This window comes from Dreissena polymorpha, chromosome 16 (assembly GCF_020536995.1).
Source record: "Dreissena polymorpha isolate Duluth1 chromosome 16, UMN_Dpol_1.0, whole genome shotgun sequence".
In the NCBI taxonomy this organism is placed as follows: domain Eukaryota; kingdom Metazoa; phylum Mollusca; class Bivalvia; order Myida; family Dreissenidae; genus Dreissena; species Dreissena polymorpha.
Genome location: NC_068370.1, coordinates 5,753,975 through 5,768,353, shown reverse-complemented (window position 1 = coordinate 5,768,353; position 14,379 = coordinate 5,753,975). Strand labels below are relative to the sequence as shown.

Genomic DNA, 14,379 nt, shown 5'->3' with positions numbered 1-14,379 from the left:
TATTCTATTTTTATTGTGTTGGGATTGAAACACGAGTAAATATTGAATGTGTTCAAATACCCATATACTTGTTGTTGTTTTTCACATTCGTTATAAAAGTAGCATTTAACATTGTGACAATTTACAGGATTATTATGTGAATCTCAAACAGTTGACAAGACACCATTATGTTCTCAATCAAATAAATCTTCATGTATGTTTAAAAGGTTGCAACTGTTCTGTTAAAATGGTGTTAACCGTTTATTAGCCACATAGTTTTTAACGTAATATGCAACAATAAGTATTTAAATCTGTGTTTAACATATGTTTCTATATATATCATGCGAATATATTACTTTCATTGTGCATCCACTGTTCAAGGGAGGTGTTCACATACGTTCGACTATATACGATGCCGGCGGCTAAAATATCGGTGGGTGGTTTTATACTTTATCTTAATAGTGTTAGTTTTACATTTTATTGTTTGATAAAATTACACATAAATATACAAATTGTATAACCATTAAGCGACATTTCGAAATAAGTGACACGAACACACACATTTTATTTCAAAAGTCCATCCTGCTTTACTTTCATACATTAATACATTTTTATGTTAATTTCGAGTGACGAGTGACACAGAAAGTTGTTAATAATGACACACATATCAAGAACCTAACCAAATAAATATCCGATCGCAAACATCCAAATTTAGATCGAGAAACTAGAGTTGTGTATATCCCAATCTTCAATCAGGATGATATGAAGTAATACCAACCGTGATATCCTTTCTGTGCACTTTGCAAAGCGTTTCGAACTGTAAAATAAATCCTCAATTTAAAGAGGTAATAACGAGTTACTTACCAAACAAATACGATTTACGATAATAATTCAATTAATATGTTCAGATCGATATGAAGGAACAACTACAATTATGTGCATAATACATGTTTGTTGGTGGTTTGTTGTTCATGATCAAAACAACAACGATATACTTCTAAAGAGTATGGCTCAAGTATTAGTAGTTAAAGTGCGTATCAAAACGATAAAGGATTGTTTATTAAGTTTAGTTTAAACCTATTTATTTTAGCTCGATTGCATCGAAATCCTAAGGCTTATATAAACGCTCTCGAGTCCGTTTCCTGGGCCTAGAACCAGTACTTGGTTTATTCAAGGTGATCTAAAGAACGCTCCCACGGTGGGGATCGAACCCGTGACCTCCCGGTCGATAGGCGGACACCATATCCATTACACCCCGGCGACCTTGATAGTTTATAGGAATGCTTACAAAACAAATATATGGTATGCTTCTAGTTTTCCTTATTTGAGTCTTGTTTGAAAGACACTGCTTAATTCTTCTGCATAAATGACCGAATGACTGGATTTTTGTTTAGAAGTGACTACTAAAATGAATCATTCCATATAAGCAGAAAGGGTCGTCTCCACTGGCTAATCTGGGATGATGCTTTATGCAAATGCATTTAGCCTGGTTCTGCCAAAGGGTGGCCCATTTTTAGTATCGATGATCCTATTTCATGTCATACGTGTTCATGTTCAATGACAAAAACTACTTACTTTCATCAATTGAATATTTTTTAACAAATTAGTAAAATATTGATGACCTCATAACCATGTATTATATAGTGTACATGTGCATACAGGAGAAAGACTGGCAAGGTTACGAAGGCAACAGACAAGAAGCGCACCAAACTCAGTGAGCTGGTCTCAGGCTCCGGAAGTGCGGACTCGGGTAGCGAGGATTCTGATGAAACGTATGACGACTTAACTGGCAAAGCAGGCAAAAACAAGGTAGAGTGGAGTCTTATGAGCCTTTTGTGTAAAGTTTCATTACCGATAAGCCTGTGCAGTTGCATATGCTTATCATGGACCACACTTTCAGTTGATTTTTTTATTCATTTTATTCTTTATTCTGTAAAAGTGTTTCTTTAGGCTGGTATATGTTCATGGAAATAAAACTCTATGTAATTATGTAATGAGTTTAGAGAATATAACATGTAAAGGGTCAGTGAAAGACTTTAATTTAGCAAACACATCCAGTATTTATCTAAAAAGTGAGGAAGCTGCAGAAGAAAATAAGATTATTACTTGTATGCTTCCTGAAAGTTATTAAAACTGGGCTTCATACTTGTGTATAAAGTGTCATTCCAGGTTAGCCTGTGCAATATGCAAAGGTTAATCAGTAAGGACATTTTACACATTTATGTAATTTTTAGTTCAAATGGAGTCTCTTCTAAACGAAAATCCAGTCTTGGCGGAACAAGTCGTCTCAGATCAACCTATGTGACACTTTTCACGCATGCATTAAGCTCATTTTCCCAGACTTTTGCTCATATGAATTGTCAGTAAATAACAAATGAACGGTTCAGCAAAGTTTTCCCAGAATGTAGCCGATGATGTGTCTTTGTGTACAGGAGAAGGGAGACCAGTATGAGACGACGGATGAGAGAGCGGCCCAGGGGGCCGTTTCTGGTACAATTCCTAACTTTACGGAGGAAAAGTCACAAGAAACCCTGATTTGTGTAAACTGTTTCCCCTTTAGAGGTAGGCTGCGTTGTTTTTCTTTTGCATGGTTTATAAGCAGGCTTATTTAAATGTATTAAGATTATAAATACATTATTGTGAAATTTACAAGCATACAATTATATTCATACATAGGAGTCACAATGCTATATTATTGACAAATACTAAAGTCATTTAATAAACAAAAGTCTCCCCCTGAGTAATTAAAGTGTCTTATGTGAACGGGTAAACAATATCTAGTCATAGATTCATTCAGGTCAGTATACCTGTCCTTTACGTCGGATCTGAGCCCGGCGATACTTCATGCGGTGTTTCACCCTTGGATTGCGCAACTCTTTCTTCTTATGGGCTGTAAGGCCCATATTCTTCTCAATCTACAACATGTCAACTTAGAGCATGCATTTAGAATCATCAGAACCAACTTAAAAAAATAAAAATTGTTGTTATAAAGAAACATGATTCAATACATCACAAAGTTGTTGTCAGTACTAAGTTTTTCATTTCTAGGCAACAAATATATTACTGACTTATATGTGGCAACTTATTTGAACCAAACTCAGGACAAACAGGCTGCACGTGGATAAAGAGTCGACCCACATTATCCTGTGCAGTTCGGAAAAGCTAATCTGGGACAACACTTTTTTGGATTTTTGTTTAGAAGAGATTTCTTTTATACAGAAAATTCCATTAATGTGCAAAGTGTCGTCCCGGATTAGGATAAGCCTGTGTGGACTATACAAGCTAATCTGGGAGAAGAAGCTTATACAAAATTATCTTTCGTTCTAATCGCTTTCTAACATAAATGTATTATTAATGTTGTATTATTTTCTATGTATAAATAATGTTAACTTATTTGTAATACGTTTAAACTAATCTGGGACTACACTTAACGCACATCATGACATGCATTCAACCCAAACTAATCTGGGACTACACTTAACGCACATCATGACATGCATTCAACCCAAACTAATCTGGGACTACACTTAACGCACATCATGACATGCATTCAACCCAAACTAATCTGGGACTACACTTAACGCACATCATGACATGCATTCAACCCAAACTAATCTGGGACTACACTTAACGCACATCATGACATGCATTCAACCCAAACTAATCTGGGACTACACTTAACAAACAACTAATCTGGGACTACACTTAACAAACAACTAATCTGGGACTACACTTAACACACAACTAATCTGGGACTACACTTAACGCACATCATGACATGCATTCAACAGAATGAGGCTCATTTATGTGAAAAGTAAGAATCTTCATCAATACTATTGATTTACTTAGTAAGGATTTACTATTGATTTATTTAGTAAGGAATTACTTATTACCAATATTATCCTCAGCAACATACAGTATTGACTTCAGACAGCCATTTTGAATATTTTGTTTTTTGACACAGTAAATAGAAATTTTACATTACTAGTAAGGTGGTAATAAGGTGCTAATGTATTAGCTACATATGTAGGTCAACATTTACCAGAATTCAACCAAAGCAAATATGCCTTTGGCCATGTTGATAACAAATATTATAGAAAAAACCAGGATATAGCAATTGCTTTGATGACTATTGACATGGAAATTAACATGAGCCGTCTTCTGTGAAAACGCTGCTGAATGCATTGGCGTAAACTGTAGTCCCATTTAACTTTTGTAGTCCATACATTGGCGTAAACTGTAGTCCCATTTAACCTTTGTAGTCCATACAGGCTAATCAAGGACAACTTGTTTTTCCTATACTGGATTTTCATTTAGAAAAGCCTTCGTATGAGCAAACAATTCCATAAAAGTGGAAAGTGTCGTTTCTGATAAGCCTCTGCTGACTGCATATCAAGCCTAGTTTCCCCCAGAACAAGGCTTATTTTATGACAAAGACAACAAGATAGCAATGTCTCTGATGAATATGGACATGGTAATGGACATGTCATGTGACTGCAGTCTAACCTGGAAGTTAATGGCCGTCTTGCCGTCTCCTTCCTCCATCTCCATGTCAACCTGTCCTGTCTGCTTTTAAACACTGAACATATGCATTGTATCCAATCAACAACTGTTGCAGTCAAAAACCTTTATCCGCATTTCGAAAAAAACGGGACTCAATGAATGTGCGTGTTATCCCAGGTAAGCCTGTGAAGTCTTCACAGGCAAATCATGGACAACATTTTCCGCTTTAAGGAGTTTTTGGAGTATGTCTAAGGGCGCATGTCCAAGGTCATATGTCCAAGGTCATATGTCCAAGATAGTATGTTCAAGGTAGTATGTTCAAGGTAGTCTGTCCAAGGTTGTATGTCCAATGTCATATGTCCAAGGTAGAATGTCCAATGTCATATGTTCAAGGTAGTATGTCCAATGTCATATGTCCAAGGTAGTATGTCCAAGGTAGTATGTCTAAGGTTATATGTCCAAGGTAGTATGTCCACGGTCATATGTCAAAGGTAGTATGTCCAAGGTAGTATGTCTAAGGTAGTATGTCCAATGTCATGTGTCCAAGGTAGTATGTCCAAGGTCATATGTCCAAGGTAGTATGTCCAAGGTAGTATGTCCAAGGTCATATGTCCAAGGAAGTATGTCCAAGGTCATATGTCCAAGGTAGTATGTCCAAGGTAGTATGTCCAAGGTAGTATGTCCAAGATAGTATGTCCAAGGTCATATGTCCAAGGTCATATGTCCAAGGTAGTATGTCCAAGGTAGTATGTCCAAGGTAATATGTCCAAGGTAGTATGTCCAAGGTCATATGTCCAAGGTAGTATGTCCAAGGTCATATGTCCAAGGTAGTATGTCCAAGGTCATATGTCCAAGGAAGGATGTCCAAGGTAGTATGTCCAAGGTCATATGTCCAAGGTAGTATGTCCAAGGTCATATGTCCAAGGTAGTATGTCCAAGATAGTATGTCTGAGGTCATGTGTCCAAGGTAGTATGTCCACGGTAGTATGTCCAAGATAGTATGCCTGAGGTCATATGTCCAAGGTAGTATGTCCAAGGTAGTATGTCCAAGGTCATATGTCCAAGGTAGTATGTCCAAGGTAGTATGTCTAATGTAGTATGTCCAAGGTCATATGGCCTAGGTCTTATTTCCAAGGCAAAATGTCTATGGTTGAATGCCAAAGGTCATTTGTCCAAGGGCGCATGTCCAAGATCATTGTTAAAGGTAGTATGCCCAAGGATTGAGAGTAATCAACTGGACAATATACAGTGAAATACAACCCAATTATTGGCAAACTCAACTGATTACTAAGTTTCTACTTGTAAATAAAAAATAATATCTACTTAAGGCAGGTAACTGTGACTTACTCCTGTTCAAACTCTTCATCCAGAGTGTCCTCCCCTGGCCGGCCTGCCTTCATCATCTGGCAATACTCCAGGGCCGCTCTCTCATCCGTCGTCTCATACTGGTCTCCCTTCTCCTGTACACAAAGACACATCATCAGCTTCATTTTGGGAAAACTTTGCTGAACTGTTCAGTTGTTATTTACTGACAATTCATATGAGCAAAAGTCTGGGAAAATGAGCTTAATGCATGCATGAAAAGTGTCACATAGGTTGATCTGAGACGACTTGTTTCGCCAAGACTGGATTTTCGTTAAGAAGAAACTCCATTTGAACTAAAAATTACATTCATGTGTAAAATGTCCTTACTGATAAAATTTTGCATATTGCACAGGCTAACCTGGAATGACACTTTATACACAAGCATTAAACCCAGTTTTAATAACTTTCAGGAAGCATACAAGTAATACTCTTATTTTCCTCTGCAGCTTCCTCACTTTTAGATAAATACTGGATTTGTTTGCTAAATTAAAGTCTTTCACTGACCCTTTACATGTTATATTCTCTAAACTCATTACATAATTACATAGAGTTTTATTTCCATGAACATATACCAGCCTAAAGAAACACTTTTACAGAATAAAGAATAAAATGAATAAAAAAATCAACTGAAAGTGTGGTCCATGATAAGCATATGCAACTGCACAGGCTTATCGGTAATGAAACTTTACACAAAAGGCTCATAAGACTCCACTCTACCTTGTTTTTGCCTGCTTTGCCAGTTAAGTCCTCATACGTTTCATCAGAATCCTCGCTACCCGAGTCCGCACTTCCGGAGTCTGAGACCAGCTCACTGAGTTTGGTGCGCTTCTTGTCTGTTGCCTTCGTAACCTTGCCAGTCTTTCTCCTGTTTGCACATGTACACTATATAATACATGGTTATGAGGTCATTAATATTTTACTAGTTAGTTAAAAAATATTCAATTGATGAAAGTAAGTAGTTTTTGTCATTGAACATGAAAACGTATGACATGAAATAGGATCATCGATACTAAAAATGGGCCACCCTTTGGCAGAACCAGGCTAAATGCATTTGCATAAAGCATCATCCCAGATTAGCCTGTGGAGACGACCCTTTCTGCTTATATGGAATGATACAAAAATCCAGTCATTCAGTCATTTATGCAGAAGAATTAAGCAGTGTCTTTCAAACAAGATTCAAATAAGGAAAACTAGAAGATCTCATTCATTGTCGATATCATGTATTAAAGATAAGGATGAGACTCTTAATCGAAAGCATTGTATTCAATATGGAAATGTTCAGCAGATAAAAGATGTTATATCTTCATCATTTAAATTCATATTGTAACTGTAAATCCCAAACTGCATTTTTAAAGCAAAAAATAACAACAAAAACAGTAAGCTTCTTGAATAAAAAAATTGTTACTGTACATTCATTATTTTGCATGTGGCATCAATTTGTAATAATTTTGTAGGTAAGCTAATCCACGAATTTACCACAAACACAAGGCAAAATTACCAACACAAATTCCTCTTTTTTTATCCAAAATCAAAAGTCCAAAAATGTAGATGTCAGACGGGCCACGATGTTATCCACTTCAGCATTCATCTGCTCGTCCAGAGGTTCCAACTGCTTCAGAATCTGAGATACATACGGGAATGGTGATTATGCATGTACAACGATAGAGCACTGAATCACCAAGAGCTTTGATCTGGGAAAATGGGGCTTAATAAATGTGCTTAAAGCATCAACCAAAGGGTGAGAAGGCAATGAATGTACAATGCTAGAGCGTGGATTCACCCAGAGCTTCCGTCTGAAGAAATGGGGCTTAAAGGTGTGAGAAGGAAATGCATGTACAACGCTAGAACATGGAACCTCGTTATCGAAAAACTGGGTTTGATCCATTTGTGTAAAGTGTAGTCCAAGATTAGCCAGTGCAGTCTGCACAGGCTAATCAGGGACGACACTTTCTGCCTTTACTGGATTTAAGAGACTTCTTTTTAACAACAGGAGCTGTGTTTGTGAAACACAATGCCCCCTACTGCACTTGGAGCTGCACAATAGCTAGTCTACTTTGTCAAAAATCAATGAACTGGGAAAAAATTCGAACATGATCGGTAAGTCATGCAAGTAGACTCACACACCTAAAATAAAGGTAAGTATCTGAAAGGGTATAGGAAAACATTCTGGAAAAGTGTTCTTTTAGAAAGAAAAAGTTCAGTTCAAGGCCCAAAAATAATTGGCCAAAACAAAGACCTTAACTTAATTTGTATGTCATATCGGCAGACTGACTCACACACTAAAAATCAGATCAGTTTATGAAAGCATTTAGGAAATATTTCCGAAACAGTATTATTTTAAAGAAAATTCCAAGGCCATTAACTCCTTCAAAAATGAATGGACCAAAACATAATTCAATTTTGATCTGTAAATAATGTTGAAAGATTCACATACCATAAATCTGGTCAATATCTGAAAGCATTTAGGAAAAGTCAGGAAAACTATAATCATAGAGAAAAAAAATAAGTTCAAGGCTCGTAACTTTGCAACTATAATCAATAGACCCGAAACTCGACCTCGACCTTGATCTGTATGTCATGCAGGAATATTTAAACACCAACAAGAGATGTGTTTGTCAGAAACACAATGTCCCCTATTGCGCCGCTTTGAAATAAAATTTCAATATATCATTTTGCAGGTTTAGAAATTATCTTCCTTTTAAAGCGTATTACTGCCCTTGGATTTTATTTTTTGACTTTTGACCTTGAAGGATAACCTTGACATTTCACAATTGAAAATGTGCAGCTCCATGAGATACACATGCATGCCAAATATTAAGTTGCTATCTTCAATATTGCAAAAGTTATGGCCAATGTTAAAATTTTCGGACGGACGGGCAGACGGATGGACGGACGGACAGACAGTTCAAATGCTATATGCCACCCTACCGGGGGCATAAAAACAAGGTAAATATCTGAAAGAATTTAAGAAAATATTCCAGTAAAACGCTGCAGATATATTTCCAAAAAGTTGCAATGCAGCTTTTGAAACAGAAGATATTGATACACATACATTTCTGTACTGCAGAAGACGTTTGACGACAGGATGGTTGTGTCCGGCCGTCTGCTTGGACTTCAGCATCAGATAGAACACAATGTATATACAATAACTGCAAGTAGAACACAATGTTCATACAATAACTGAAAGTAGAACACAATGTTCATGCAATAACTGGTAGTATAACACAAGATTCATACAATAACTGCAAGAAGTACACAATGTTCATGCAATAACTGCAAGTAGAACACAATGTTCATACAATAACTGTAAGTAGAACAAAATGTTCATACAATAACTTCAAGTAGAACACACTGTTCATACAATAACTGCAAGTAGAACACAATGTTCATACAATACCTGCAAGTAAAACACAATGTTCATACAATAACTGGAAGTAGAACACAATGTTCATACAATAACTGCAGGTAGAACACAATGTCAAACAATAACTGGAAGAAGAACACAATGTTCATACAGGAACTGGAAGTAGAACACAATGTTCATACAATCACTGCAAGTAGAACACAATGTTCATACAATAACTGCAAGCAGAACACAATGTTCATATAATAACTGCAAGTAGAATACAATGTTGATACAGTAACTGCAAGTAGAACACAATGTTCATACTACAACTGCAAGTAGAACACAATGTTCATACAATAACTGCAAGTAGAACACAATGTTCATGCAATAACTGCAAGTAGAACACAATGTTCATACAATAACTGCAAGTAGAACACAATGTTCATACAATAACTGGAAGCAGAACACAACGTTCATACAATAACTGCAAGTAGAACACAATGTTCATACAATAACTGCAAGTAGAACACGATGTTCATACGATAACTGCAAGTATAACACAATGTTCATACAATAACTGCAAGTAGAACTCAATGTTCATACAATAACTACAAGTAGAACACAATATTCGTGCAATAATTGCAAGTATAACACAATGTTCATACAATAACTGCAAGTAGAACACACTGTTCATACAATAACATCAAGTAGAACACGATGTTCATACGATAACTGCAAGTAGAACACAATGTTCATACAACAACTGCAAGTAGAACACAATGTTCATACAATAACTGCAAGTAGAACACAATGTTCATGCAATAACTGCAAGTAGAACACAATGTTCATACAATAACTGCAAGTAGAACACAATGTTCATACAATAACTGGAAGCAGAACACAACGTTCATACAATAACTGCAAGTAGAACACAATGTTCATACAATAACTGCAAGTAGAACACAATGTTCATGCAATAACTGCAAGTAGAACACAATGTTCATACAATAACTGCAAGTAGAACACAATGTTCATACAATAACTGGAAGCAGAACACAACGTTCATACAATAACTGCAAGTAGAACACAATGTTCATACAATAACTGCAAGTAGAACACGATGTTCATACGATAACTGCAAGTATAACACAATGTTCATACAATAACTGCAAGTAGAACTCAATGTTCATACAATAACTACAAGTAGAACACAATATTCGTGCAATAATTGCAAGTATAACACAATGTTCATACAATAACTGCAAGTATAACATAATGTTCATACAATAACTGAAAGTATAACACAATGTTCATATAATAACTGCAAGTAGAACACAATGTTCATACAATAACTGCAAGTAAAACAATGTTCATACAAGGACTGCAAGTAGAACACAATGCTCATACAATAACTGCAAGTAGAACACATTGTTCATACAATAACTGCAAGTAGAACACAATGTTCATACAATAACTGCAGATAGAACACAATGTTCATACAATAACTGGAAGTAGAACACAATGTTCATACAGTAACTGCAAGTAGAAAACAATGTTTATACAATACCTGCAAGTAAAACACAATGTTCATACAATAACTGGAAGAAGAACACAATGTTCATACAATAACTGCAGGTAGAACACAATGTTCATACAATAACAGGAAGAAGAACACAATGTTCATACAGGAACTGGAAGTAGAACACAATGTTCATACAATAACTGCAAGTAGAACACAATATTCATACAATAACCTGAAGTAGAACACAATGTTCGTTCAATAACTGCAAGTAAATGACAACGTTCATACAATAACTGCAAGTATAACACAATGTTCATATAATAACTGCAAGTAGAACACAATGTTCATACAATAACTGCAAGTAGAACACATTGTTCATATAATAACTGCAAGTAGAACACAATGTTCATATAATAACTGGAAGTAGAACACAATGTTCATACAATTACTGCAAGTAGAACACAATGTTCATACAATAACTGCAAGTAGAACACAATGTTCATACAATAACTGGAAGTAGAACACAATGTTCATACAATAACTGGACGTAGATGACAATGTGTATACAATAACTGAAAGTGAAACACAAGGTTCATACATTAACTGCAAGTAAATGACAACGTTCATACAATAACTGCAAGTTTAACACAATGTTTATACAATAACTTCAAGTAGAATACAATGTTCATACAATAACTATAATACAAAGCCAACCAATACAAAAGACTGGTCAATAAATCCTTTTCGCCAGCACGAAATATCGTCATTTAAAAAAAAATACTTTTTAGTCAGCACTTAAATTCGCCAATTTCTGACTTAAAAAAAATATAAATAAAGAAAAAATGAGTCATTCAATAACCGTTTTGTTTGAAATACATGTCCGAAATATATCGCATTTGCGATAAATCGTGGTGGGGAAAGAGGGAGGGCACTTGGGAGTCACTTGCAGGAGGTGTTTGTCACATGCCAATATACAAGTCTTTTGTTATCAAGTTATCAGTAATGGGCTCCCATTATTGTTTGCAATTGACATGTTCATTATTATGATCAGCGAATTAGTGGGTGGGACCGAATAAGTCAATAACCGTTTACCGGTGATTGAAACAGTGAAGCAATTGCCAATTGGTCCTATTGATTTTCTATCATGAATAATCACACCTTTCTTGAGAACAAGTTTGAACTTTGTGTGGACATTATCAGCTGTGATGCCTGTGAACTTACTTGAGAACAAGTTTTAACTTGGTATGCACATAATTAGCTGCCACTTACTTGAGAACCAGTTTGTACTTGGTGTGCATGTAATCAGCTGCCTTGCCAGTGAACTGTTGCCTAGTAACCAGAGCCTTCAGGGGACACAACCTGTCCTGGAGCTCCTCCATCTGGGGACAGGAAGATTATTAACCCTTAAACACTTATATACGCATTTTGATGCATTTGAAGTCCCATTGTTAATAAAATTTTAAAATCAAATTTGGAATACACAAACCATTATCCTAATTTTTCATCTCCTCCCAAATGTTATATTCTCCCTTTTGTCAAAAGGCAGGTTTTGTGCATGTGTATTAAATGTCATCCCAGATAAGCCTATGCAGTCATCACAGGCTAATCAGAGATGACACTTTCCGCTTTTATTGTATATTTTAACTAAAAAATATCGTAACTGTCTTTGTTTTTATTTTTAGTCTGCCATTTAAACAGTATATGTACATGTCTTTCAGTCATAGAAGATCCTTCAGTTTACATTTATTAACACCTTTAGTAGCCTTTGTAAGCATATTACAATCACTTATTGATCCTTGCTGTGGGAAAACAAGAGCACCGCATAGCGGGTGCCAACGCTTGGCTGCGGGTACAGTTTTAAATTATTTATTTTTTTAGAGGTCACAGTGACCTTGACCTTTGACCTAGTGACCCAAAAATGGATGTGGCGTGTAGAACTCATCAAGGTGCAGCTACATATGAAGTTTCAAAGTTGTAGGTGGAAGCACTTTGATTTTAGAGCCAATGTTAAGGTTTTAGCACGAAGACGGCGGACGAAGAGCTGGCTATGACAATACCTCGGGTTTTCCACGAAAACAGTCGAGCTAAAAAGTCATCCCAGTTTAGCCTGTGCACTCTGTATCACAACATCTGTAAATATATTGTTCATAATATTCACAGAAAATAATAAACACAATTGAATAATATAAACATGTTTAAATAAATATATATATGGCCATGTTACCTATTTAAATCTTTTGTTATAAACATAGCCTTACAGAATATTAACCCTTTACCACTCAGAAGCAAATTAAATGGCTATGGGCAAACAGCATGAAACCAGAACAGCCTGCGAGTAACTCGCAGTCTGTTCAGGATTTTACTGTTTGCTGCTCATCATGTAAGATTGGGAAATGAAGCCTTTGAAACTTGAATTTAGTAAGAAAGGTCTTTAATGAAATTGAACTAAGGCACTACACATGCGTCAAAATGCGTATCTAAGGGGTAAAGAGGGATAAATATAAAACCGCTTCAGTACAGAACATGTGTACAGACATGGCAAATATTGAAAAAAGTATCAACACAAGATCTATTTCTTTATAAAAGTGAACAAAAAGCGATATTTGTTCCAACTATGAATTGATGTTGATAATGAATTTATTATACAAGTACTATAAAAAATACTGGGAAGTAGAATATTAATTTCAAATAAATTTCATTAAATTTATTTTATGCTTTCCAATGGTTAATAGAGAAATATCAGTGAATTAAAACTGATAATTTCACTGTTTCAAACAGTGAAAATTATCAGTGAAAATTATCGATAATTTTTACTGTTTACTGTGAAATGATGTGATTTTTTTGACGAATTATCCCAGCGAAATTCTTAAGTTAAACTCTTTTTCAATGTATATAAACTGTTAAAATAAAGCATAAAAGAAAAAGAAAATTTGTTGGATTCGGTGGAATATTGATTTTAATTTACCCGTGATCATAGAAAAAATATCATTTTTATGATTACTCGTGAATTAACATCGATAATTCACCGAATCCAACAAATATCCTCTATATCTCCATGTTTTTACCAAATAAAGATATGTTCCTCAACTAAATACAATACATCTTACTGACCTTGACCTTTAAGTCATCTATTAGAGTCATCAGCTCTGGGGACTCCTTTTACAATAAATGAAGTTATATTGTACCTTAATTACTCACTTTTGGACACTTAAAAAATAAAAATAAAAATTTGTGTCAGAAAATTTAGATGTGGAAAATATTACAAAGTTCAGGCGTCCGAAAATTTTGAGACAAAAAGTAAATGTTCGAAAATTATAATTATATAGAAATAAAACCAATAAATCAATGCACAATAGTGTTTATAATTAAAAATAAAAACAACTTCACAGTTTTGCTTACTCATGCCTGAAATGATACAGAACAAAAAATAAAACATTTAACATACAGCTTCCGTAATAGGAAGATATCATTTAAGATGCTGTTTGGTGATGCGAATGCTTTCTTCGGCTATACCGGTACATGGTTATTTACCCAATTACGTAAATGTTATTTCCCTCAGACATGCGTCTCCCAGATGGGATGGCCTTAATCAGTTTGTTAAACCCCATGATCAAAGTGTCACAAGATAAGCGAATACAGTGCAGAAAACTGGTAAAAATAGCGC

At 35.3% G+C, this 14,379-nt stretch overlaps 1 protein-coding gene across 1 annotated transcript in view; it reads right to left on the bottom strand.

Moving 5' to 3' along the window:
* Positions 1-492: 492 nt before the first annotated feature.
* Positions 493-14,379, bottom strand: part of LOC127862950 (something about silencing protein 10-like) — a 30,182-nt gene continuing 16,295 nt past the window's right edge. Inside the window, exons 6-12 of the mRNA XM_052402222.1 lie at positions 11,985-12,094; positions 8,900-8,996; positions 7,346-7,468; positions 6,565-6,712; positions 5,830-5,942; positions 2,787-2,894; positions 493-796 (exon numbers count right to left, since the gene is read on the bottom strand). Of these exons, the coding sequence (XP_052258182.1) occupies positions 7,376-7,468; positions 8,900-8,996; positions 11,985-12,094 (300 nt within the window). The 3' untranslated portion in view covers positions 493-796; positions 2,787-2,894; positions 5,830-5,942; positions 6,565-6,712; positions 7,346-7,375. The remainder of the gene's footprint in view (positions 797-2,786; positions 2,895-5,829; positions 5,943-6,564; positions 6,713-7,345; positions 7,469-8,899; positions 8,997-11,984; positions 12,095-14,379) is intronic.